Source organism: Ascoidea rubescens, assembly GCF_001661345.1.
Source record: "Ascoidea rubescens DSM 1968 unplaced genomic scaffold ASCRUscaffold_1, whole genome shotgun sequence".
Lineage (NCBI taxonomy): Eukaryota > Fungi > Ascomycota > Saccharomycetes > Ascoideales > Ascoideaceae > Ascoidea > Ascoidea rubescens.
The window spans coordinates 629,360-655,929 of NW_017962913.1; the positions used below are offsets into that span (position 1 = coordinate 629,360).

Here is a 26,570-nt window from a genome sequence, read left to right on the forward strand (position 1 = left end):
AAATATAAGTCAAAGCTCTCTACACTCCCCCATAAATAATCTAACTCTACACTCCCAGTACCAGTCCTCAAACTCAATTCCTTCCCTGTTTTTACATGTATCAAATACAAACAACATCTCTCCCGAATCAGTCAAAAGAAATCAAACCATAATGAAAAGAAATCGATGGGGAACTCAAAGAAACAAACATGGCAATCCTAAAAACATTAATCGTAACAAAACCTGGAAAAAATCAATCCATCATAAATCCTCAAATAGATCCTTCAAACCAAGAAAATCTTCCTTCAATTATCACGCCTCATCTAGTGACAATAATAACAAGGACAATGATAACAACAAAGAATCAAAAAACACCAATTCTGATGACGACCAATCAATGGATAAATCCCACAAAAAAAGATCAATCTTCTTCAACTTGCCTCTTCCCAAAATCTTCTTAAACGAAGAAAATGAACCCATCTTCCAATACTCGAGAAACAAAATCAGAACCACAAAATATACACCAATCTCTTTTATCCCCAAAAACATGATCTTCCAATTCAGTAACGTCGCCAACATCTACTTTCTTACCATGATTATTCTCAGTTTCTTCTCAATCTTCGGTGTTTCAAGCCCTGAACTAGGTATGGTTCCTTTAATCATCATCTTCTGCATAACCGCCATAAAAGACGCAGTCGAAGACTCTCGAAGAACAATCCTAGACCTCGAAGTCAACAACACTCTAACACACATCTTATCTGGCATAGACAACCACAACGTATTAAACGATAACATCTCCCTTTGGAGAAGATTCAAAAAATTCAACACAAGAACCCTACGTTCCTTTTTTAAATTTCTTCAAAAACATTTCTCCAAAAAAGCTAAGCGCCAAAAGAATTCAAAAAATCTCAATTCTGATAATGCCATTGACTCTCCCAGAAACTCCTTTGAAAGTTTCGAAACAAGATTTGAAAACAACTCAGACTTTAACTTATCCAAAAGAAACTCCCTAGATTCTCTACAATTCAATAACGACTCAAACAACTCAAACAACTCAAACAACTCAAACAACTCAAACAACTCAAACAACTCAAACAACTCAAACAACTCAAACCCAATTAATCCATTCGACACTCTCCCAAATCAATCTCCTCCCTTCTTAAACAACGTTCCCCAGATCCTAAACAAAAACATTCAATCCCCCGGAAACGCCAGATTCACCAAAGACTTTTGGAAAAGCGTCAAAGTAGGCGACATCATTCGTATCCACAATAACGACGAAATTCCTGCCGACGTCCTAATCTTATCAACCTCAGACGCTGATGGTGCTTGTTACGTTGAAACTAAAAATCTAGATGGTGAAACAAACCTCAAAGTTCGTCAAGCTTTAAAGTGCTCAACCTCTTTACGCCATGCATCCGATTTTGAAAAATCAAAATTTTGGATAGAAAGTGAAGGCCCCCATTCAAATCTTTATTCCTACCAGGGTGTTTGCAAATATCGTAATCCAAATCATCAAGACAAATCAATTGACAATGATTCAAATCAGAATCAAGATCAAGATCAATATCAAAATCAAGACCAAAATCAGAATCATGTCAAAATTCAAGACCCAAATCATGACTCAATTCACGACCATGACCAAGAAGATATCCTAAATGAACCAATAAATATCAACAACCTACTACTCAGAGGCTGCATGCTCAGAAACACAAAATGGGCAGTTGGTATAGTCCTCTTTACTGGTGATGACACTAAAATTATGTTAAACGCCGGTGTTACTCCAACAAAGAAATCAAGAATATCAAGTGAACTAAACTATTCAGTTATCATAAATTTCGGTTTATTATTTATTTTATGTTTCTCTTCAGGTGTCATCAACGGTTTTTACTATAATAATACTGGTGTATCAAGAGATTATTTCGAGTTTGGTACAATTGTTAGCACCCCTACTCTAAATGGTATTGTTAGTTTCTTTGTTGCAATGATTCTTTATCAGTCTTTGGTCCCTATCTCCCTTTATATTTCCATCGAAATTATAAAAACTGCTCAAGCCTATTTTATCTATTCAGATGTAAATATGTACTACGAAAAACTCGATTACCCGTGTACTCCCAAAAGTTGGAACATTTCCGATGACTTGGGTCAAATTGAATACATCTTTAGTGATAAAACTGGAACTTTAACTCAAAACGTCATGGAATTTAAAAAATGCACTATTAATGGCGTTTCATACGGAAGAGCTTACACAGAAGCTTTGGCTGGTTTAAGAAAAAGACAAGGTATTGATACTGATGAAGAAGGCTCCATTGAAAGAGAAGCCATAAAAAAGGATAAAGAAACGATGGTCAAAGAATTACTAAAAATATCCGCAAATCCTCAATTAGACCCCAACGATGTTACTTTTGTTTCTGTGGATTTTGTTAAAGATTTACAAGGCGAAAAAAGTGACCTTCAAAAGGAATGTAATGAACATTTTATGCTAGCTTTGGCTTTATGTCATTCAGTATTAACAGAACCAGATAAAGAAAACCCAGAAAGATTACTACTAAAAGCACAATCACCCGATGAAAGTGCATTAGTTGGTACAGCTAGAGATATGGGTTTTGCATTTATTGATAGAACTAAAAGAGGTGTCATTGTTGAAGTTCAAGGATCCCAAAAAGAATTCCAAATTTTGAATACTTTGGAGTTTAATTCCACAAGAAAAAGAATGAGTGCCATTATTAAAATACCACCAATTCACCCAGGAGATGAACCTAAAGTGCTTCTCATATGCAAAGGTGCAGATTCTATAATATATTCAAGATTAAAAAAAAATACTGGCGAAGAATTACTAGAAAAAACCGCTCTACATTTAGAAGAGTTTGCAACTGAGGGATTAAGAACTTTGTGTATTGCTCAAAGAGAACTAACTTGGAGCGAATACCAAGCATGGAATAAAAAACATGAAGTTGCATGTGCCGCCATAGATAAAAGAGAAGAAAAAATGGAAGAAGTTGCTGACACAATTGAAAGAGAGTTGACATTGATAGGAGGTACCGCTATTGAAGATAGACTTCAAGATGGGGTACCTGATTCAATCTCGATTCTTGCTCAAGCAGGTATAAAATTATGGGTTTTAACAGGTGATAAAGTTGAAACTGCTATAAATATTGGATTTTCTTGTAATCTTCTTAACAATGACATGGATTTATTGGTCATCAAAGCAAGTGGAGATGATGCCAAAGAATTATCAGGAAAAAATGATCCAGAAAGTGTTGTTAGAAATTTAATAAATCAATATTTGAAAGAAAAATTCAATATGCTGGGTTCAAATGAAGAACTTGAATATGCAAAAATTGATCACAATCCTCCAGCAGGAAATTTTGGTGTTATAATAGATGGTGAAGCACTAAAACTTGCATTGAAAAGTGAACTTAAAATTAAATTTTTGTTGCTTTGCAAACAATGTAAAGCTGTTTTATGTTGTAGAGTTTCTCCAGCCCAGAAAGCTGCTGTTGTTAAAATGGTGAAAGAAACTTTGGATGTCATGACTTTGGCCATTGGAGATGGATCAAACGATGTGGCAATGATTCAAACAGCAAATGTTGGAGTTGGTATAGCTGGTGAAGAAGGACGTCAAGCAGTGATGTCTGCAGATTATGCTGTGGGCCAATTTAGATACATATCAAGATTGATTTTGGTACATGGAAGATGGTCTTATAAGAGATTAGCTGAAATGATTCCCAGTTTCTTTTACAAAAATGTTATTTTTACTTTAGCTCTATTTTGGTATGGTATTTATGTGAATTTCGATGGTTCTTACTTATTTGAATATACCTATTTGATGTTTTATAATTTAGCTTTTACTTCCTTACCAGTGATTTTTATGGGTATTTTAGACCAAGATGTCAATGATGTCGTTTCTTTGTTGGTTCCTCAACTATATACGACTGGGATTTTGAGAAGTGAGTGGACTATGAAGAAATTTTGGTGGTACATGTTTGATGGGTTGTACCAATCCGTTATATGTTTTTTCTTTCCCTACCTTTTGTTTTATCAAACTGGATTTGTAACTTTTAATGGTTTGTCTCTTCAACATAGATATTTGATTGGGATATATGTTACTAGCATTGCTGTTACCGCTTGCAACATATATATAATAATGCATCAACTTAATTGGGATTGGATTTCTGTTCTTTTTATTGTTCTATCCATTGTTGTTGTCTATGCTTGGACTGGGATCTGGTCATCAAGTTTTATTTCAGGTCCATTTTACAAGAGTGCTGCTCGTGTTTATGGAGCTCCTTCATTTTGGGCTTGTATGTTTATTGGCACTATTATTTGTTTGCTTCCAAGATTTGTTTATGATTGTGTAAAGAAAATATACTTTCCAAAGGATATTGATATTATTCGTGAATGTGTTGCTAGAGGTGATTTTGCTCAATATCCAATTGGTTATGATCCAACGGATCCTAACCGAGTTAAAATAAGCAAATATTCCTCTCTTCATTTATCTGAAAATCAACCAAACGTCACTGAAGGCTCTCCATGGAGCACTGCAACAAAAAATGGTTCTTTTATTTCAAGACATTTTTCTAAAAAACAGAAATCTTATAATTATGGTACTCAAAATGACAATAGAGATTCATTACCTACCTATTCTATTTCAAATAGTGAAGTTACCACTATTAGAACACAAGAAATTCCAATGCAAATAATCTCTGCGCAATCTGGAAGATATAATCCTCGTAACACAAGACCAGGGGCAAATGAAGAACATCGTACGAGAGTCTCATTGGATCGCACAAGGCTATCCATGATTCAAAGTAATGAACTATCACCAACAGTATCTAGAGCAAGAGCCTCCTTGGAAATACCTGGCGTGAATGTTGCAGAGAACTTAATGAAAAGACTTTCAAGACAGTGAAATCAATTATTGTATTATTATTTTTTAGTTAAATTTTTTTGTTTTCTACTCCTATATTTTTTTCGTGATTTTCCTGAATATTTTTGAAAATTTTTTGTTCTTACTGATAACATCATCCCTTTTCATTTTTTCTTGGGTATCTTATTAGGCTTTTAAATCAATATAAAATTGTATCACTAGTTTCAAATCACTATAAAAATAATACACAAGTAAACATAAAAAGATTGTTTTTAATTTTGGTTCACAGCGTTGATTGCTCTTTTGTAAGAAGGAGCAATACCATTCCAGATTTTAAATTGAGCTATGCCTTGATTAACAAGCATTGAAGTTCCAGGTATGACCTTCCAATCAAATTCATCGTTGGCGAGTTTCATCACAGAAGTCACCAATGGCTTATAAGCAGCTTCTAACAACACAGGATCAAATGAATGAACGTTTTCCTTTGCTAAAATCTGTTTGTAACAGTCTAGGACAAACTCATCAATTGGTTTATCACTTGGAATACAGTTAACAACCAAAGAAACAGTCTCTGCCTTTTTAGCATCTTTTACACTTTGCAAAACCTCTATATTATAATCTTCTGGGAAACTATTTTTGATATCAACCAACTTGGAAACTGTTCTGTTAAGAATATATATCTTTTTAACACCCATGCTTTTTAGTGCAAAAATAGCAGCTCTAGAGGTGCCTCCGGCACCAACAACCAAACCAGCAACATTTACATTATTAATTTCTGGGAATCCACTCTTGTAGAATGATTCTTTGATTCCAACCCAATCAGTATTATCTCCCTTGAATTTTCCTTCTCCCAATGGGATAACTGTATTGACAGCTTTGATGAGTTCTGCGCTAGTTGATAACTCAGTGATGTATTTTAAAATATCAAGTTTGAGTGGAATTGTGATAGCTATGCCTCCAAGGTTTGGTTTAGTCATGATTTTAGAGTAAAGTTGATCAACATCATCAGTTTCAAAGACATTAAAAGTATGTGGAAGTCCTAAAGATTTAAAACATACATTATGCAATGCTGGGGATCTTGAATGGCCAATAGGGCTACCAGCGACATAAAACTCTTTTTTTTCCAATCCACCGATTTCTGATAAATATTGATTGATTTGTTTTATATCAAGTTGTCCAGGGGCTGCAGCAAAAGGCAATAGAGAAGAAGTGACTGGAGTTAGAAAAGAATTTATAACTCTTGACAACTTACCTTTTTCACCCATGTTTATTGCGATAAATGGTTTAGCCGTATGTTTCTCTCTAAAGATTTCTAGCAAAAAGTTATCATTGAAATCAGTAGCGGTTCCAACAAACTTGATAATATCAACATCAAGATTTACTGCTTGATTATATTTGTTTTCCCACTCAATATTATCCCATTTGAACTTTCCAGAAAAATCATGATGGGAACCGAGAACCTTTGTAAAACCTCTTCTTGACATTGAGGAATCTAATAATCCATCTGGAAGAGATAACTCCAAATCAAGAATATCGATTCCCATCTTAAACACCAAATCTATCAATGATTCAATTTTTTTAAAATCCTCATCAGGAAACTTACCACCTTGCTCTTTTGTTCTAATAGTAGCAATTATTGGCAAAGATGAGTAAGTTCTTAATAATGATAATTGATCAGAAACATATTCAAGTGAATAATCTTTCAAATGATCTAATCTCAATTCAATAGCGGTGCAACCTTCTGAAATATCTTCAATTTTATTAAGATGTTCAGATAAATCTTCATAAGTTAGACAAACAAAGAACGACTTTCCAAAATTTAAATTCAATTCTATTTTTCCGGTTATTTTATTTATAAATTTACTGAAAGAACTTCTGAATAATTTGAATTCTCGATCGTTTGAGCAGTGTGGGGAGTAAAAGTAATAATTGCTGCATGCTTGATATAATGGTTTTCTTCTCTCCCACACTTTAGAAATTTCTTCCAAGTATGCTGGCCTTACTTCATCCTTGTTGAGAAAAGAGATTGTTTCATCAATATTACGATGAAGATGAAGAACTATACCACCTTCATCCTTATAAGTATTTAATAAGTTTCTGCATTCTTCACCTTCAACTATGCCACCACCAGTTGAAATAACATAGTCTGTAGAAAATAGTTCAGTGGCCTCCAAAAAAAACTCAGATTCTTTTTCACGAAAAGCTGGCCAACCATTTGATTCAACCCACGACTTGATATCTCCCAATTTGGATTCAAAATAGTGATCAAGATCAAGAATCTTGAATCCAAGAGTTTCGGCTATCCATTTAGAAATGGTAGATTTTCCGGCACCTCTCATACCAATAATAATAATACTTTTATTGCCGTTTTTCTTTTTTCTGATATTTTTTGCTTTAGTCTTGAGGTTTTTTTCAAATCCACTAATCTTGATATTGAATTTGTTGGAAAGAATATCCCACCAACCGGGCCATGTTTTACTTGTGCACGATCTTCCCTGGATCAAAACACCACTGTCACAGAACCCAGCTAATAAGGAGAAGGACATCGCTACTCTGTGATCGTCATAAGTGAAAACACCCTCTTCTCCTGGATTCTTTAATTGATTAATATTAACACCAGAAATTTCAATGCCATCAGGGAGTTCTCTAGAATTAACGCCAAACTTGCTTAATTCTTCAACCATTGCCTTGATTCTATTACATTCTTTCACCCTCTGATTTGCAATACCAACAATATTAGTTTTCGTGCCATTGTCATCTGTTGCGATTGCAGCAACAACACTAGCTGTCAAGAATGCATCAGTCATAGGTTCCATATCAATAAGAGGCAAGGGTTTCAAATTACCTCTTGTGGGCCCAATAACGGTTGTTGAGGTTTCAGTTTGTAAAACTTTGCATCCCATTGGCTCTAAAACATCGGTTGCAAATCTTGAATCACCTTGAAGAGAAGTAGAACCAATGTTTGGAATGGTACAAGTTGTACCAGTCATGGCAGAAAGTGCCAAAGGATAAGTAGCACTCGATGCATCACTTTCCACAACGTATACAGGTGGGTTTGTGTAGCTTCCGGTAGGAATATGATAGGTATATGGTTCAGTTTGGGATTTTGTAACTTCTATTCCAAAAGATTTCATCATAGATATAGTCATATCAATATATAATTCAGAAATAGGCTTTCCACCAACAAGGGCCAAAGTCACTGGATTTTGTGCGTATGGGGCACACATCAAAATCGAAGAAACATATTGAGAAGAAATAGTAGCACCAAGCTCAATTCTTCCACCTTTGAAATTGTTATTAGCTTTGATTTTCAATGGTAAGGAGCCAGTTTTTCCAAGATATTCGATAGAAACACCATTTTCCACCAACGAATTGACTAAGGAACCAATTGGTCTTTCTTTCATTCTAGAGTTTCCAGTCAAAACAACACTATCATTCTCTGGGGAAGAGGAAACTAAAATTGCAACGGATGTCAAAAATCTGGAGGCGGTTCCAGCATTTCCCAAGTATAACTCATTTGAACAGGCAGTAAGTTTACCTCCATTGCCATTAACTATGATGCTTTCGCCATTATTTTTCCATGAAATATCAGCAGCATTCAACTGCGCAATGGCATTGAGCATGTGCTCTGTATCATCAGAATGTAAAAGGTTTTTAATTTCACAAGCACCTTTACCCAATGATGCTAAAATAAGAGCTCTGTTTGAGATTGATTTTGAGCCTGGAGGAGTTATAACTGTTTCGGGGAAGTTTTCAACAAAAGGAGAAACTATGACTTCATCGGTTAATATAAATCTCAAATCATCATCATTGACATAAGAAGCCCTAGGTTCGTAACATTCACCAATTCTCTTTAACAAGACGACTTTCTTTTTTGAACCGTCATTTTTTTTATCTACAGCCATTAACTTTAACAATTGATCAACAGGACAAACTTTTCCGTCGATTTTGGTTTTAATAATTTCATCATCTAAGGAAATTGGCAATCCGTAGGAAGCAAAAGACTTTGATAATCTTGCAACAGCAACTGGAGAAAGTATGCCTAAATATCTAGCTAGCTCAGCTTCCTTAATAGCACCAATGGAAACACATTCGCCATGAAGAGCTTGAGGGGTAAGTATAGCTTCAATTGCATGGCCGATTGTGTGGCCAAAATTTAATAAATTACGAAGACCACCTTCTCTTTCGTCTTTGGAAACAACCTCAGCTTTAACCTTTATGGATTCTAATACTAGCTTGATAATATGGTCTAAAAGAGGAGATAAATCCACAGTGGTGTCAGGTTTTCTGTTTCTAATGACAGATAAAAAAGTCTTTGAATACTCTTCTAAACGGGTAAATTCGTCCTCATTCCAAATGGCAGCAGTCTTGATTACTTCTCCCATGCCATTTATAAATTGTCTTTCGGGTAATGTAGTCAAAAATTTGATATCAACAAAAATATATTCAGGTTGCCAAAACGCACCAATAAAGTTTTTTCCGAGTGGTGTGTCGATGGCAGTTTTACCACCAACAGAAGAATCAACCATTGCCAATAACGTGGTTGGAATTTGAATAACCCTTACACCTCTCATAAAAGTGGCAGCAACGAAACCAATCATGTCACCAATGACACCACCACCAATTGCAATAATCAAAGTATCTCTAGTGCAACCATTTTCTAGTAAAAAATCTTCGATTGCAGCTTTTGTCTGTCTATTTTTGTTGGCTTCGCCCGGAGACACCACATAAGTTAGCAATCTGGATTCAGGTCTTTTAGCAGCCAAAACCTGCAAAAATCCATCTGAATACTCGTCCAAATGGCCATATTTCTTGATATTAGTATCGGTGATAATAGCATAGGTCGAAGAAGGTTTGGTATCGACAATAGTGTTTATGATGTGATCTTTGATATCGTAGCCAAGGTGGATGATTTCCTTCTTCAAGATGGAAACCCTGTGAATTGTAGAAGCAGCCATTTTGAACGTTGTCTTCTTTATCCTGTTCTCAATGGTAGCTGGTGAAAAGAGTATATATATCAGTTCTGTTTCAATGAGTCAAACATCGAAATATGCACCAAAGTTGGGGAATGAAAAATTGGTACACAAAGGTCACGTGCAGATCACCGTTATGTCTACCACTGCACTGGGTCTCCAAAAGACATAAAGAAGTGTTCTGGAAAGAGGTACTATTTCTTTCGAGGTTTCTTTCTCGTTGAATTGATAGCAGAAAGCCTTTGCAGCTGTTCTACTCCAGATAATGTCTGCTCTCGAGAGGATCCATAGAACTCTTACGTTTGCTGATGCTCCGAGCATAGTAAGAGCTCACCAGAAGGACTCTTTCTACGAGAACAATCTAATCCAGCTATTGCAAGATGCACTAAAAATAGTCAAAAACCAGAGGTTTATCCATTTATACTCAAACGAAATTGTCATTTTTGGCAAGTTTCTATATCTAAGCTTGACAACCTTAGTTGGCTCTAGAACTCTAGGTGAAGAGTATGTTGATTTAATCTACGTCACAAGAAAGGGCAAGAAGTTACCTAGACTCTTCAGAAGATTGTCGTTTATACTATCTTATGCCATTCTTCCTTATTTGTTAAAACACATTGCCAAAACTTTGGCCAAAAGAAATGATCCACCTAATTATGATGTCAGTAATGAAAAAGAAAGTGCAAATTATCTTATTAAAAATTGCAAATCTTTATCTTCATTCAAAATATTTTTCAAATTGTTATCATCAAAAATATCATACCAAAATTTGTTAAGTTTTATAATGGATTCCCACTTGGGTTTCTTTTACATCTTTGGTTCCTATTACCAGTTATCAAAAAGAGTTTTTGGCTTGAGGTATGCTCTCGGCCACAAAAAGCCAATTTCCTCAAACAATGGAAGTTACGAAATATTGGGAGGTTTAATTTTCATCCAGTCATTTTTCAAATCTCTTAATAATATCCTTGAATTTTTCTCTGATTACTTCAAGATCCTATCTATAAAAAACGTTCAGATTACAAAGTCAAATCAAAACCAAAGCCAAAACTCGGGTTCTGCCCACAGTAACGGTTCAGAATACAATCACAGTGATAATATAATTTATAACTTGAACAGTGCGAATGATCTATATGATTCCCTAAAGTCAGATCATGACATAGATTTATCAAATCCAAATGTTTTGCCATACATACCTACAGACTCCAGGCTGTGCATGTTATGTCTATCACCAATGATCAATCCTTCTTCTGCTCCTTGTGGCCATTTATTTTGTTGGACTTGTATTTTGGATTGGTCAAAAGAACAAAATAACTGTCCTTTGTGTAGAACTCCTATTGAAAGCAAACTCATTCCTTTAAGATAGTTTTCCAAACTTTTTGCTTTATATTTATTTTCGCTCATTTAGGTTTATTTTTAGCTTTAATTTTTTTTGATTTTTGATTTTCAATTGGAAGAATAAAAATACAATTATTTATTATAAAATGCAATTTTTAATCTATGTACTGCTTAGCATTATATACCGACATGAAATAAGATCTTTTTCTTATTCTTTTTCCCTTTTTTAGTAGAGGTATGGATAATTGGAATCCCATTGATTTCATTCTTGGAATCATTTTCAGTTTTTTGTTTCCCCCAGCCTTTAGGGTCTGTTTCGACTGGTGGTACAGCTGAGGGAAACCTTTGAACTTTTGTAGGTAGTGAAGGAAATTCTTCTTCCTTCAAAGAAGTTTTATTATTTGTAACCACTAGTCCGGTAGATGTCTTCGGCTTTATTATTCGTACACCAGCACCAGATGACGAAGCAGCATAACTTGGTTTTGGAGTTTTTTCTGTTTTTTTTATTTTAACATTACTATAACGAACATTTCTTTCAATTACAGGAAGTTTTCCAGACGGCTTAGACAAAGATGGAAAATTTTCTAAAGAATCATTCTTTTTTATTGAAGTTTTATTCAGAGTAGGTTCTTGACTTTCCCCCCAATTTAAAACCCTTTTCGATGAAGACAGCGAGCTTAAAGAGTCGATAGATAACGAAGAATTACTCGAAAGAGCCTTTTGCTTTAGCGATGGAAAATCTGTTGAGGATAACGATTTTTTCTTTGAGGCCTTTAATGTAACCCAATTCAGATTTGAATTAGAATTTAACTTTAAATTTGTTGCAGAATTATTTAACTTAGTTGAAGAGTTTCTAGATCTCGCAAAATCCGACAAAGAAGGAAAATTCTGTTCATTGAAATGAGATGAGTATGTCTGGGTTGGCTTTTTAACTGGCATTTTGGTACTAATTGAAACAGAAGAACCAGATTTGGAGCCTGAAAGTTCAGGAAAATCCAATTCATTTTTCCTTGCTGTAATGCTATTTTTTGCTGTTTCTAATAAAGATTTTGACAAGGATGATTTTTTGCCCATTAAATCAGTAAATTCCTGAACTAAAAGATCAATATCTGAAGAATTTACACTTTTAAATAATTCAACATACCGATCTAAAAACTGATCCGATGTGATTTTTTTGTCTCGATAATTTTTATTAATTTGCTGAAATGATTCAAAATCATCAGATGAATATTGTAAATAGTGCCTTGCCCTTTCTTCAAAACGCATTTTTTTTATTTCAGGATCTTCACTAATTCTATCATTTCTATTGATGTTGTTGTTTTTGTTATTATTATTATTATGATTGTTATTGTTATTATTACTATTGTTATTATTATTGTTGTTGTTGTTATTAGAATTAGATTGAAAAGGTATTTGAAAAGTTGAAAGTTGAGACTGGTATCGTCTTGTTCCACCCAGATTATCGTATCCTGAATTGAATAATTGCAAGCTTTTTGATCCACCAGATAACTCAGGATGGTCTTTTATTATGTGCGCTTTCAAGTCAATATCGTTACTAAATGCGATAAACTTATCTTCAATACATTTTGGAACAGTGCAAACATAGTGATCTTTTGAAAAATGTTGATATAAAGTATTGTAATTTAAGAAATATTGAGGTTTTGTGATTCCAATCTGTTCACAAAGTTGGCATTTTTCGTGTTTTTCTCTTAAATGAACATTTAACTCATCTTCAGAATAAAAATTGAATTTGACACAAAATTGACAAGTGGGATGTCCAGTAAAACCTTGTTCATCTCCAAATTTTTTATGTTTTCTTAGCTGATTATACGTGTACAATTTTAATTCAGAAGTAAAAGCATGTTTATATTTTGCACATATCAAACAATAAAATTTTTCATGGTCATTTTTGGTATGATCGTTCAATCCATAGATTGTATTGTATTCTTTTGCACAGTCCTTGACTGGACACCTATGTTTTAGTAGCTCAATTGTTTTGTTGTAAGCATTTAATGAGTAAAAATTTATTCCCAAAGTATCATCTTTATAAACTGGCTCAGTGTTACTAAAGTCATCAATATCTTTATCTAGTTCATCGCAAAATATCACAAATTCGTTTTCAGTCTATATCGTTGAAAAATTGTTAGTATATAATTGAAAAATTGAGTGGGTGGATTTGATTGGCTGCTTTTTAGTTTTACTTACTCTACAGACAATACAGGCTTTTTTCTTGTACAATGCTCTTTGACGAAGGGTGCAAACATGACAGGTTATATGGTTACAGGCAGATAAAGCAGCACATTCAATTTTATTAGCACAAATGATACATATATCAGATTCATCCAAATCATCATCATCTTGTTTTTTAGGATCAGTGAAATTAGGTTTCCAAGTGGTTTTCAAATCTTTATTTTTGTTGGTTTGTCTATTTTGGTTTCTTCTGAAATTGTTTGTTTTAGAATAACGAGTTTTGGGAGCGTTTCTTTCCCTTGGAGTAGTGTTGAAGTCCATTTTTAAGAATCAAGAATCAGAGCAATTGGGCGATAAACTGGGATTGAAGACAAATGGATGAGATATAAGAAAAATTTTCCATGATTTGACGAATCTTTACAGCTTCCCATTGGGGTTTTTCCGCGGAACGGATTTGAAAAAGAGGGAGAAAACCCGCGACGGTTGCTGAATCCACGGACAGAAGCAGAATTGAGAGACTACACTAAAGCTATTGAAAGTAATATATAGATACCATCCACAGAGTTGTAAGAAGAATTAGTGATTAGGGAGATAAAAAATGAGTCAGAAATAATGATTGATTTATTTTTCAGTATAGAAGTTAAAAAAAAGAAAAGGTGTGGCAAGCAGCAGACAATTACAGCTGTAAATAAAACTACTTGCTAACTCAGCAGTCTCCGAAAAAACAAACATTCCCATAGTTGTTTGATAAAAAAGGAAAAAAATTAAATTAAATGAAAGTTAAGTTAGTAAAACAATAAAAAATAAAAAAAATAAAAAAAAATAAAGGTCAAAAGCATTCAATTGTAAAAATTCAAACACCTCCTTCGCCTCTTTCTTTTTTCCAGGCAGAAGAACCACTGATTCTTCCAGCTTGGTTGGATTTGGGTTCAGAACTTGGTTCAGATTGAGTGTTATATTCATCAAAATTGATTAATTTTTTTCTGGTTAGTCTGTAAAACTCAATATTATCTCTTATACAGGCTTGGTAGGTTTTATTTTTATCATTTAAACGTTTTTTCAGTACAGCATTTAGGAAAACAATTGTATTTTTAAGGATTTCTTCATCAATTAAATCTCGTGGTAATTGTTTGGATCTATCAACAATGTATTTTGATGATAAATCTCTAACGTTTTCGTTACTAATACCAAAGACGTAGCTCATCTTTTTGCCCCAATTTTTTGAATAGAGATCAGGTTGGTTGTAGGAATTTTCACAAGGATCGAGGTGAATCCAATCTTTTAAAGAATTTGAGTAATATTCAGTCCAGACATGATCTTCTTGATTCCAAATGTATCTTGCGTTGATGTTCATGCTTCTTAGGATAAGCATGAAGCAATTAGCCCATTCACCACATCTCCCTCTTCTCGTTTGTAATAATTTTACCGGGTCGTTATATCTTGGAAACTTTATTATTGAAGAGCAGTTTGTGCATTTATAGACTTCGGTTTTAATAGCTTCGCCATCTTGAGCAAATTTTTTAAAATTAAATAATAGGTTTTTAAATAAAGAGCAATGATTAGGTTCTTGGATCGAATCGTTCTTAACAAAAACGATTTTAGATTCGTCGTCGTTTAAACATTCATTATTTTCACAATGAGGTATGTTGACCCAAGCAAAAAAGTCGTTTTTAAACCAGGATAGTAGTTCCATTACTAAGAAGTCTTCATAATCGTAATTAAGAAATTCATTTTGAAAGTTTTCTTTTGATTTTCTTTTAGAATTTTGCTGTTGGATTCTTTTGTATACTTTGTCGTAAATTTTGTCAAAGTCTATAACCTCAAAAACCTTTTCTTGAGCTAATGGAGAATCATATTTATAAACCATTTTAGATAGAAAGGATAGATTGTGAATAAAGCTAATCTGTGACTCTTTAAAGACAGGAAGATCTTTGTTTGATTCATTTGTGGACTGGAAAGGATATCTCATGTAATTTTGGTTTGTGTAGGAGGTTTGAACATAGCAATTAAACTGGCTAAAAAAATCATCATAGGTTTGTTTAACTTTTGAATTTAGGTATTCCTTATAGTCTTGATTAATTCTTTGACTGATCATATGAATGTTCTTCTTGGTCAAAGAAGGATCTGAAGGCATTCTAGAGAAAGACAGAGATTTTACTCAGGAGGAGTATTTGAATTTGAATTTGAATTTTGAAAAGGCTGTGAACTCAGTAAATCAGATGGATTGGATTAGATTAGGTTAAGTTAGGCCAGATTAGACAAATTGAAGAGGTAGTAAGTTGAGTTAAATGGGAGCTTTGGCACGAGTAGACCGAAGAACGAAGAACGAAAAACAGGTAAAAGCTGGTGAAAAACTGGAGTGTTTTTAAGTGGAACAGTCGCAGAGTGGCTAATAACAACAAGCAGTACTGTTGGAGCTGTCTTCCCTGGACGATGCTGGTACCAATCCCACACTATTCGCTTGCTGTGTATCTCTTCTCCAGCTATGTCCATGATCCATGAAACTGTCATCAAGAAGTAGAGACCTTTAAGGGGCTGCCCAGAAGCTTCTGCTTTTCGGTACAAGCCGGAGCTGGTCTCTCAGCAGAAGAGAGACCACTTGGACTACCCAAGTTGCTACAGAGTGCTGGAACATGTTTGCAGAGGTCTTGCTGTGGACATGATTGGCTGTTCTGCGTGTTGATTTCAGATATTTTCAAGATATACAGTGTCCAGTGAAACCGTCGAGGACCGGATTTGATGCTGTTGTTCTCGTTGCCAGTGTTGAGACTGCTGCAATCACTGCAATTTCACTTGCTGTTGTGATTTTCGTTCTGGAACTTTAAATCAGGCTGTACTCTGTGTTTTTTGGATTGTGATTACAAAGACATTTACTCTCAAACAACGCATGTTGGTTAAACATGTCACAGTGCTTGGGCGACTGGATATGAAAATCATGGAGAAACGGTGAGCGATATTTCCTACAAAGCTTAAATTTAGGATAAACCATATGGTTATGATTAGATCAGTGTTTTCTCATTCACATTTGTTTTCTTTTATCAATTTTTATTTTGTAATCAATACTTTTTTTAAAAAAATAAAGGAGCCAGCCTCAAATGATAACTTGCTTAAATGGCAATTAGCATTCACTTAGGTTTCTTCTACTAATTGGAAAAAAAAATTTTTTGGTGGTGCTCAAAGTTATTTGATGAACTCAAAGTAATCTTAAATTGCAAAACGTTTCACAATGAATATAAAATCACAGATATTCTCAATTTAAAAATTGGGTAATTAATATTTAAATACGGCGAAAACCCATTATAAGGTTGAAAAAGAGTTTTCCCTAAAAGGATTGAGGCAATGTTATGCATGTAACTGCAGAGTTGAAGTGTGTTCGCAGAAGCTTTGTTCTATTGCTTTCAGTGGATCAAAAAAGTGGCAGCTCAATTTATGTAGAATGAATTAGAATTCAGTATAAAAGAAATGGGTATTAATTCTAAATCCCTATTTTGTAAAATTGAAAAGTAAAGCAGTTTAGCTGGATTAGCTCATGAGTACAATATAGAAACCCAAAACAGTAGGATGTTGTTACAAGTCACAATCATATGCTACAAACTTCATCGATTGATGCATTGATCAGATCAAACATATTTATGAGATTAGCAAGATTAATTGAGAAATATCAAAAAGTAAATTAAAACCTTCAAATTTTCTTAAAACTGTATTAAGAAACTACAACCACACACCAATTTAATATTGCGCTTGAAAACACTCACAATTTTGAACCAATGTAAAAATACGCATATGATTAAATATATTACAACTTATCTTTCGATTTTTACAACACTTTAAATACATGTTAATGAAAAATTATTTAAGTTTAAATTTGCAGTTACAACTGCAATTGAAATGTTCCATAAAAACAAAGAAGTTTGAAAATACTTTAGTATACCAGAGGCTTAAAATATTTACTGAGCAATTGAATCATAATCAATTTTAGGTTTACTGATTACGATTTTTAAGCTTTTGATCGCATTTTATACTCTCTTTTTTTGATTTTCTTTTGATTTTTGGCATTTTTTATTTTTCATTTAAATTTATGCAGCAATTGCACCGGATTCCTAGGTAAAATTTTTTTTCAAAGGATTTACACTAGTTTTCTCTTTTTCAATCCAACTCTTTTCTGAAAAAAATTATATAATAAAATTTACAAACTGGAACTACATCTACAAATTTCATGTGATACAAATATACCACGTGATATATTTTAATGGATCCAGACCACTGGTCAATGTATCACTAAATTAGCACGTGCTTTTTTGGTTTAGAAGCAAAAACAATCCGAAAAATAGTTTTTTTCTCCCTCAGCTGCTTTTGTCAGTTTCTTTCCCAAACCTAGCAAGATTTCTAAGTTTGGGAGTGTTCGGAAGTTACAAATCGCCATTGGATTTTCCGTCCTAAGAATAGAAATGTTTGGTTTCCAGCAACTTTCTCAACAGGAATCAAACAAGCTGATTTTGCTTAAAACAAACTAGTCTAGCTGCGGCTTCTGACGATCCAGTTTTCACAGGGCAGCCAATAGGTGTACAAACGTGACTGAGGGCGTGTAAACATGCGCTCTCAGGCGGCTTTCAGGCAGCGCTCAGGCGCGTTTCAAGCGCCGCAACAATCCAACGCTTAGTAAAGTCTCTGTTATAAGGACTTTCTGGTTGGGACGGTTCCTGCGCCAGGAAGAATCTTTTTGTCCTCGCACAGTTGCTGTCAAGGTGGTTTCTGTGCAAACAGGACTGCTGTGCCACAGCGATGCTACCCAATCTTCTGCTTCTTTTTACGGGACCCTCTTCTATACGGAACCACCGGTGGAAACGGTGATAGGTTACCCTCTGCCGCGCTGAAGAATTACGGAAAGGGCCCAGGGAGTTTTTACTGCTGATGTTCCTCAGCAACAGTTGATTAATGTTCAACTTTCTCAATTATCTTTCTTCTTCTGCACTTTTGTTCTTTCTTCCAATAGCAACCCTTCAGAGAAACAGCACAATCGGTTTAAATGTCTGTTTAACCTCCACTCAACTCCTTCTCTGCCATTTGTTATAAATACACCTGCTCTTCTTCTTCCCACTCCATCGTCATTGTTAGCATCTTATCCACTTAATTCCTCTTTTATCCAGCTAGTTTAACCTCGCTAACTTGGTGTTTTTTTTTTGGATTTTTGGGTTTTTGGTTGCTGTTTTTTTTATAATTTGTCTTGATTGATTTGTTTCCAATTTAATTCTGCCTTTATTTATCAATTCTGTTAACAGCAATTTGCTTGCTTCAATCACATTCACCAACAAAACCTTTAATAATGGAAACTAACGGTTTGGTTGAAGCTGTCTCAAAGAAGAACTCTTTAGCATCAATTATAAACCAAAACGACACTCCTATTTCTACCGAGCCTATCGATGCTAAAGAAACCATTAATACTAATGCCGATACCACACTAAATACAGATACCAATACTGATCTCAATGCAAATCCCAACATAACCAGTGCCAATAGCAACAGCAATGACAATAGCAACAGCAATAGCAATAACAATAGCAACACAAATGCAGATACAGTCATCAATACTAATGCCAGTAATAGCTCTGAAAAATTGCTTATCCCAACCAGCAACAGTATTAATACCAGAGAGGAAAACGGTTCTGTTCAAAGATCGTCAGCAAAGAAAAAAGATGTTCCTCCCAGAAAAAGAACAAAAGTTTCAAGAGCCTGTGATCAAGTATGTATAAATCTTTTTAAGAACAAAACCTTATCAATTATACTCAGTGTTTAAATGCTGTCTTTAAAATAAGCATATTACTAACTCTTTTTTAGTGTCGTCGGAAAAAGGTAATTATTTTTGATTTGTCCATTCATTTTGATTTTTATTTTTATTTTTATTTTTTTCAGAAATTCATACTAACAAACTTTCAAATCATAGATACGATGTGATGGTCTGTTTGATCAATCAAGTAATAGTGCAACCAAATCTTGCTCTACTTGTCTTAAAGCCAATGAAAATTGCACCTATGTTAGAACCCCTTTAAAAAGAGGTCCCTCAAAAGGTTATTCAAGAGATTCTGAAGATTTGCTGTCTAAAAATATCAATAACAATCACAATCACAATCACAACCATAGTTTTAATCTGAACCACAGCTTCAACCCTTCTCACCCTTCAAACTCAAATTTTCAGTTTCATCAAGAACAAATACTGTCACAAAGACAACCACCACAACCGCTTTTATTATCTCAACAACTGCAACAACAACCGCAAAACTCTCTTCCATCTCAACCTTCTTTTCAACCTATCCAACATCAAAACAATCCTCTACAACCCTCAACACAAAAACAGTTGCCAGCATCATCTACTTTACCTTTATCCAATAAAAACCCTATACTGCTACCTCCCATAAGTACACTTACTTCCCAAACTTCTTTCACAAGAAATCCAACTAATTTTCCTTCTGCTTTTCAATCACAAATCCATTCCCATCATTATCCCGATCAATTTTCTGACCAATTTTCCCCTTCTAACTATCTTGATTCTGCTTTATCTAGACCACGCTCCCAATCTGGTTCAATAATTAATAACAACTCTACCGATCCAAGAATTCCTAACATTTCCAACCCAGATTTTCAAAATTCCTCTTCTGGAAACTTTTGGAAGGTTCCCTATAACCTTCCTTTTGAAAAAAGAAACATGTCCTCAGATTCTTTTAACAGCTATAATACTCCAAATAATAACGACCACAACAAACAATTTAACAATTTGAATCCTGGATTCACTAATTTTAGATCCACTAATTTTAGATCCACCTTCAGTGGTGGTTTTAATGATTCCACGATGAATTCAGATTCAGAGGATTCGGATTTTATTTCAAGAAGTAGACAAAGAAAAACTCCCTCTATAAATAATAGCCCAAGAAATTCGTTTTCTCAAGAAAGTACTGTAGCAAGAAATATTGGAATTACAGCAAGCCCTGCTGGTTCAATATCAAGTCTATCCAGTTTAAATCAAGGAACCAGAAATTTAGAAATAAGAAATTCTCCCACAAAATATTTCCCTCAACTGCCTATATTTTCCAATTCTTCTGATGTTTCTTTCAACATTCAACAATCTCCATCAATACAATCTCAAAACCAAAATCAAAATCAAAATCCTTATGATCCTTCAAAATCTCACAATTCTCATTTTTTAGCTCAGCCTCAGCCGATTCCAAAATATAACGATATTAACCCAAATACAAACACAAATGCAAATGCAAATGAATTGAAAAATAATTTAGATCTATATTATGCTACTGTTCACAAAAGTATACCCATACTACCAATAAATAGAAATGCTTTTGACTATATTTTATCACATGCTCAGACCCTTGAATCAAAAGAAGTAATTATTAATCTTTTTGATACTGTTCTTCAATTTCTAATTAGTTATTTGAGCAATGATGATCAGAATTTAATAGCCAATACATTTACACCAAGCTCGGCTTTAATGAGAAGTAGTTTTACAAATAAACCTTTGATGATTAAAGAAATAATCCATCCGTTGTTTACAAAAGTATTCCAAATTCATAATATGATAAATCCAGTTGATATAAATCATCTATCCAGTGAAGAGCAGAAAGATAATGCAATTGTGACTGTTTTCTTGTTATTTACTATTAATCTAATTAATTTTATTATCATAAAAGCGGGTGAAGAGTATTCATCATCTTTTAGCTTGTCATTTACAATATTAAATAGTTCGAGAATTCATCGAAATATAAAATCATTAATCAAAACAAAAAAAAGCCTTGAGAAAAATTTTTCTAAATTGGATACAATAAATTTCAATCAAATAATGGAAGCAATTGATGTTGATAATGTTGACCATATCAAATTACTCCTAATGAGGCTATATGTTGACTCTGTTGTTTTAGAAAATATATATTCTCTATCGTTTGGATTCCAAAGAATGTTTGGAGGGATGAAAATAGATTCAGACATAGTCAAATTACTTCTACCGGTCAATCAGAATGATCTCAACTCTTCTACCTCTCATTTAGAAGTTGGATTGATTCTTTGTGAAATTAATGATAAAATTAATTGTAATGAAGAATTCCAATCTTTGAAAAACTATACTTGTGAACAAACAGAAAATGTTGAGAACAATATTGCGTTCTTGTTTTTTACAATGATCAAAGTAAAATTAGAGCTAGTGGAAGTTTTGAAACAGTGCTCAAACATAGAAATTGATTCTCGCAAAAACGGGAAAGAAGATCTTGAAGAGCTTGTTCAGGAATATCAATCAAAGCTTCATAGAATTTGCAAAAGGCTAATTTCCACAATATCTTCTTTGTTGAAAATATTTTCAGACAGGGAAAGGTCTTTATTAGAAAATTCAAAAATAAATAAAAGAGGCATCGATCCTATCCAATCACCCTTTTTGCCATTGATTTTTAAACAATCCATCAAACTTAAAAATGTAATTCAAATAATCACTAACTCTATGGATTTTAATAAGGAGTTACTTAGCCGCTCATCAAAAATATTTAATGATATAATAGCCATAAATGATAGCTTACCACTAATCAAGCCATTCAGTGAATCACCTAACTATACTGTTACTAATTCAAAAATTAATAATTATCTATTTGAAATCAAATCCTCAGATCTTAACGAGCTTTTGGAGTACAATAAAAGCGCTGGTGAAAAAGATATAACCAAAGTTGTAGCACTTTGGAAAAATGTGGTCTTAGACATCAGAAAGTTTCTCAAAAAAGATGATGCAAAAGGATGGTTGTATTAGTGTAGTTTTCTTTTTATTTTATTGGAGTATATTCCTTTTTACTTTTGTAGATTATAAAAATAATTTATAAATTATAAAATTAATTCAAACATTTTTTTTAGCAGCCTTTTAAACAAAAGGTTGTCAATGACTCATTTTTGATCTTTAAGTACTTCCAAATCATATGTAATGTTTGAGTCCTGAAAGTTTTAAGAACAAAAGTTCAATTTTCCTAAAAAAATAAGGCAAACTTTCGTTTAATCAAAACTAAAAAAAAATTAATAATCTGGTACTTCATCAAATTTTTTTTCTTTTAAATTGGCTTTATAATTCGGATTTTTATAAAACCCATTTTTTTTTTGTGAATAATTTTGAGTTGTATTCAACACTCCACTATTATTAGGTCGTGGTAAGTAGTTGGTATTAAAATTACTAGAGCGATTGAAACTGCTACTATCTTTTGAAAAGCCGGGAAACATTGCTCGAGGGCCTTTAGGAGGACAAATAAGCTCTCCTGACCGTTGTGGCTTTGGAAACGATGGATAGATTTGTTTGGCATTAATTTGGTTTTTGTTAATATACATTTTGTTGTTAATAGCGTTACTGTTATTGTTGTTGTTGTAGTTTGAAATATTGATGTTGTTAATATTGTTATTTTTAATATTATTACCGTTTTGATTTAAAATATTTTCACCTATTTGGTCACCAAATATATTCAGATTTATATCGCCATCCCTTTTTTGTTTGCTTTTACTAGGTATAACCAAAGATGTGGTTTTATATTCAAAATTCATATTTAAATTGTTTGCAGAGCTGATATTAAAAATGCTTTCTATACTGTTGTTATACCCAGATTGATTAGAATTTGAATTAGATATATTCGGAGGGATAGAATAATTTTCAGGTGCTTTAGTATTTATATTTTGATTATCTTTGAAAGAAACTAGCTGGTTAATATTTTTCGTGATAGTTTTCTCAATATTATTTGATTGGTAGTTATTTGGAAACTGCCTTCCCATTGAGTTATTGGAATTATTTAAATTAGTATTGGTATTTGATAACGAATCATTAGTAAAAGATGAATTTATAGCTTGTATTTTTTTAGATTCTGGATCCACTCTAGATAAATTAGGCATCGAATCTGATTTTGATTTTGAATCAGTTTTAGAATCAGTTTTAGAATTGGAATTGGTTTTTGATTTTTGATTTGATTTTATTTTTGATTTTGATTTTGATTTTGATTTTTTATCTTCTGTAGTATTTTCTTTGTCATCAGTCTTATTTGTTGCATTATTTCCGGTTTTCTTTTTCTTTTTCTTTTTCCACTTTTCATCCTTAGATCTCTTTTTTCCACTTGTAGAATTTTCTAATTGGGGTGTACTAGAAACAGATGGATTTTGCCCTAGAATAATTTTTGGAGTGTTTTGAACTTTGACAGGATCTTGCTTTTTAAATGACTGATTTAAAAATCCAGGATAGGTATCAGTTAAAAGCCCTCTTTTTTCTGCATCAAAAATAAGTTCTCTCCAAATCCTGTTTTGAGAAAGCGAATTTCGATTTCCCAATATCCACATTGTTGTTTTTGCTCTAGTGAGACCAACATTCATACGTCTAACATCGGACAAAAACCCAACACCAGACCCACTTGCTCGAACACAAGAAATAATTATAATATCTTTTTCTTGACCTTGGAAACCATCAATAGTATTAAAATCAATCTCTTTTAAAATACCAGAACCATAGCTCCTGATGAAAACATTTTTCAACGTTCTGACTTGTTCTTTATAGGGAGAAATAATTCCAATTTTCCCACTAAATTGGTTGATAAAGTTTTGTTCAATGTGTTTAACTAGTTCAACGGCTACTTGGGCCTCCAAAGGATTAAAAAAGGACCGAGTTCTTTGATTTTGCTCTTGTCTTCCCATAATATTAAAAAATTTATATGGTGACAAAAGAGGGTTACTGTGCCACGGCCTAGTAGTACTTTCTTTCATTCCAGGACCATCGATTAAACGATTAGCATAAAATTGAGTACTGGGAAACTTGGATATTTCTGGGTGCATACGATACTGGACATTTAAAAGATGAACTGAACTTCTATGGTTCTTTTGCATGCGTACAAACAAACTTTGTTCATACTGAAATGAAGCAGCGGTCTGAGATAAAACCGTGGGTGGTAATTGATTAGGATCACCAACCATAATACAAGATTTGCAACCATAACGTAATGGAATAATAGCAGATAATTCAGTACATTGGCAAGCTTCATCAATAACCACAGTTTCAAATCTACATGACATGTTGGCTAAAAAGTCATGAGCAGCTCCTGAAAGAGTAGAACATATGATATCAGCTTCGTTAATTATTTTTGCTTGAATATTTCTTTTTTCGATCTCTCTATTACGATAATTTATTGAAACTCTTTCTCTTCTTTCATCCAATTTTCGTCCTAGTTCATTCTTTCGATTAATAATTTCTGTTAATTTTTTTCGAATTTCATTTTGTTTCTCTGTAATTGGTTCAAGCCTTAATTGGTTTTTTAATATGTCTCTTTCAGTTACACATTTATTTAGCATCTGTCTAACATTATTGTTATCTTCAGTCGCGTCTTCTATTGCTTGCTTTTGAGATAACTGTTTTTCGACTTGTTCTTCTAAAGTTAAATCACGTACTGCAGCATTAATCACATCTGACCTTCCAAGTCTGACAACTTTTGGAGCAAATGTCTCTCCTTGGTGTCCAATTATTTTGTTTCGAAGACGAAGAACTAATTCATCAACAGCAGCATTACTTGGAGCACAAACTAAAATTTTCTTTTTATCAGGAATAGTCTTTTTGGATGTTGACGCGTAACCAGGAATTAAAATTGGAGCTATAGGTTTTGCTGTCAAAAAATAACCAATAATCCCCAATATTGTTTTTGTTTTTCCTGTACCTGGAGGACCTTGTACCAACGAAAAACCTTCTGAATGTACTGAGGAAAAAATTGCTCTTGCTTGCGACTCGTTCACACCATATATTGAGATTAATTCGGTCAATGTAGAAACAGGAATCGTTGGTGGAATGCTGGGGATCGCGTTGATTATAGAATCTTTGAGATCATACCAATTTAAACCTTTTAAAGATGAGTATTCTCTTTCAATAGTTGTCATCTGAATTACCTTCATACCAATCAATTCGGTTCTAGCAGAAATAAAAGTTAAAATTCTGCTTTTTGAATTTGGAGATATACGCAAAATAACATCACAATAATCTTTGTTTCCGTTTTTAATTTCAGTGATTTTAGCCAAACAACTGTTAGAACACGATTTTAAAAAATTTAAAGGAGGTAATGTTTCAGGGTTTTTCCATGTATCAGCAACATATGACAAAAGAATTAAATCGGATTCATTCAATTTAAGATTTTGAACAACACTTTTCTTAATAGAAGCATAAACATCAAAAAAGTCATCAATAGAAGTTCTACTTCCAATAACCATCCTAAAAGGTTGTTCCTGTGAAATCTCTCTTGCTTGCACAATGGATTGCCAGCATTCCAATAATAACAAAGGCTCAAATGTGCTCAGATAATCACGTATATCATAAAAAGTATCTTTCACTTTAGAATATCTTTCACTCTTCTCGTCATCAGGAAAATCAGATATAGTAGTAAAATTCCATTTTAGTATTTTCTTATATAATGGGAACATATTTACATTTAATCTTCTCCTCATGTATTCCTCTTCTCTTCTTTTATCATAAATTTTAGTGAGTTTTAATTTTTTAGAACTACTTTTACCATCTAAAGAGTTTTTTGAGCTTTTCTCTAATAAATTTTTGCCTCTTGTGGATTTGATTCCAGTGAACAAGGATTTTGCAGCTTCAATATCTCCATTTTCCTCAGATTCATTTTCCTCATCATCATTTTTCTTTTCGTTATTTTGATTTTTCTTAAAAATATGAGAAATAACAAGCTTGGGTTTAATTTGAATCACATCTGAATTTGTTTTTTTGACTGAATGATACCCAGGTTTAGTAGGGGGGTGAATTACTTGAGATTTTAAATTATTTTTTCTGTTTTCATGTATTTGTTCTCTAGCCAAATGCATTCGGGATTTAGGAATTGTTTTTGTAGGGATTGAAGGTGCTTCTTTAGTGAATTTTCCAAAACTAGTTATTTTAGATTGAGTGGATACCGCTGGTTTTGAAGAAATACTTTTTTGAAATTTAATCTGGGTAGACGAATTAATAATTGGTAAATCTCCTTCTGGCTTTGAAATTGGCTGTGTTATAGTAGGTCTTTTTTGTTCCTCAACATCAGCGACAATCTTTTGAACAAAAGCTTCATTAAACATTTTAGCTTTTTCAATAATATCAAGGCTTTGTTCAGAGGTTAATCTATTATTAAATCCTTTTCCTTTGGTGGAATACTTTACCAATAAAATAAGAACATTGTCATTTAATTCTAAAGACAACT

At 33.3% G+C, this 26,570-nt stretch overlaps 6 protein-coding genes across 6 annotated transcripts; 3 read left to right on the forward strand and 3 right to left on the reverse strand.

Moving 5' to 3' along the window:
* Positions 1 to 151: 151 nt before the first annotated feature.
* Positions 152 to 4,891, forward strand: ASCRUDRAFT_78585 (phospholipid-translocating P-type ATPase; the record flags this gene model as incomplete). Its single annotated transcript, XM_020194264.1, has 3 exons — positions 152 to 1,466; positions 1,629 to 4,535; positions 4,644 to 4,891. The coding sequence occupies 3 exons, from the start codon at positions 152 to 154 to the stop codon at positions 4,889 to 4,891; spliced, it is 4,470 nt and encodes a 1,489-aa protein (XP_020049803.1).
* A 115-nt stretch (positions 4,892 to 5,006) lies between these two features.
* ARO1 (pentafunctional protein ARO1p) lies at positions 5,007 to 9,887 on the reverse strand. Its single transcript, XM_020195207.1, has one exon. The coding sequence runs from the start codon at positions 9,805 to 9,807 to the stop codon at positions 5,122 to 5,124; it is 4,686 nt and encodes a 1,561-aa protein (XP_020049804.1). The 5' UTR covers positions 9,808 to 9,887; the 3' UTR covers positions 5,007 to 5,121.
* Positions 9,888 to 10,041: 154 nt separating this feature from the next.
* Positions 10,042 to 11,428, forward strand: PEX10 (ubiquitin-protein ligase peroxin 10). Its single transcript, XM_020192245.1, has one exon. It carries the CDS (start codon positions 10,088 to 10,090, stop codon positions 11,180 to 11,182), a length of 1,095 nt encoding a protein of 364 aa, XP_020049805.1. The 5' UTR covers positions 10,042 to 10,087; the 3' UTR covers positions 11,183 to 11,428.
* On the reverse strand, positions 11,332 to 13,665 carry HEL2 (E3 ubiquitin-protein ligase HEL2; the record flags this gene model as incomplete). Its single annotated transcript, XM_020191408.1, has 2 exons — positions 11,332 to 13,278; positions 13,360 to 13,665. The coding sequence occupies 2 exons, from the start codon at positions 13,663 to 13,665 to the stop codon at positions 11,332 to 11,334; spliced, it is 2,253 nt and encodes a 750-aa protein (XP_020049806.1).
* A 532-nt stretch (positions 13,666 to 14,197) lies between these two features.
* PNG1 (peptide-N4-(N-acetyl-beta-glucosaminyl)asparagine amidase) lies at positions 14,198 to 15,478 on the reverse strand (the record flags this gene model as incomplete). The annotated part of the gene is made up of 1 exon (XM_020191151.1): positions 14,198 to 15,478. The coding sequence occupies one exon, from the start codon at positions 15,476 to 15,478 to the stop codon at positions 14,198 to 14,200; it is 1,281 nt and encodes a 426-aa protein (XP_020049807.1).
* Positions 15,479 to 18,667: 3,189 nt separating this feature from the next.
* On the forward strand, positions 18,668 to 22,135 carry ASCRUDRAFT_78590 (uncharacterized protein; the record flags this gene model as incomplete). Its single annotated transcript, XM_020194265.1, has 3 exons — positions 18,668 to 19,084; positions 19,180 to 19,194; positions 19,286 to 22,135. The coding sequence occupies 3 exons, from the start codon at positions 18,668 to 18,670 to the stop codon at positions 22,133 to 22,135; spliced, it is 3,282 nt and encodes a 1,093-aa protein (XP_020049808.1).
* Positions 22,136 to 26,570: the final 4,435 nt, after the last annotated feature.

Coding starts and splice junctions, on each gene's coding strand:
- ARO1 (XM_020195207.1), bottom strand. CDS start 9,807: ATGGCTGCTTCTACAATTCACAGGGTTTCCATCTTGAAGAAGGAAATC.
- PEX10 (XM_020192245.1), top strand. CDS start 10,088: ATGTCTGCTCTCGAGAGGATCCATAGAACTCTTACGTTTGCTGATGCT.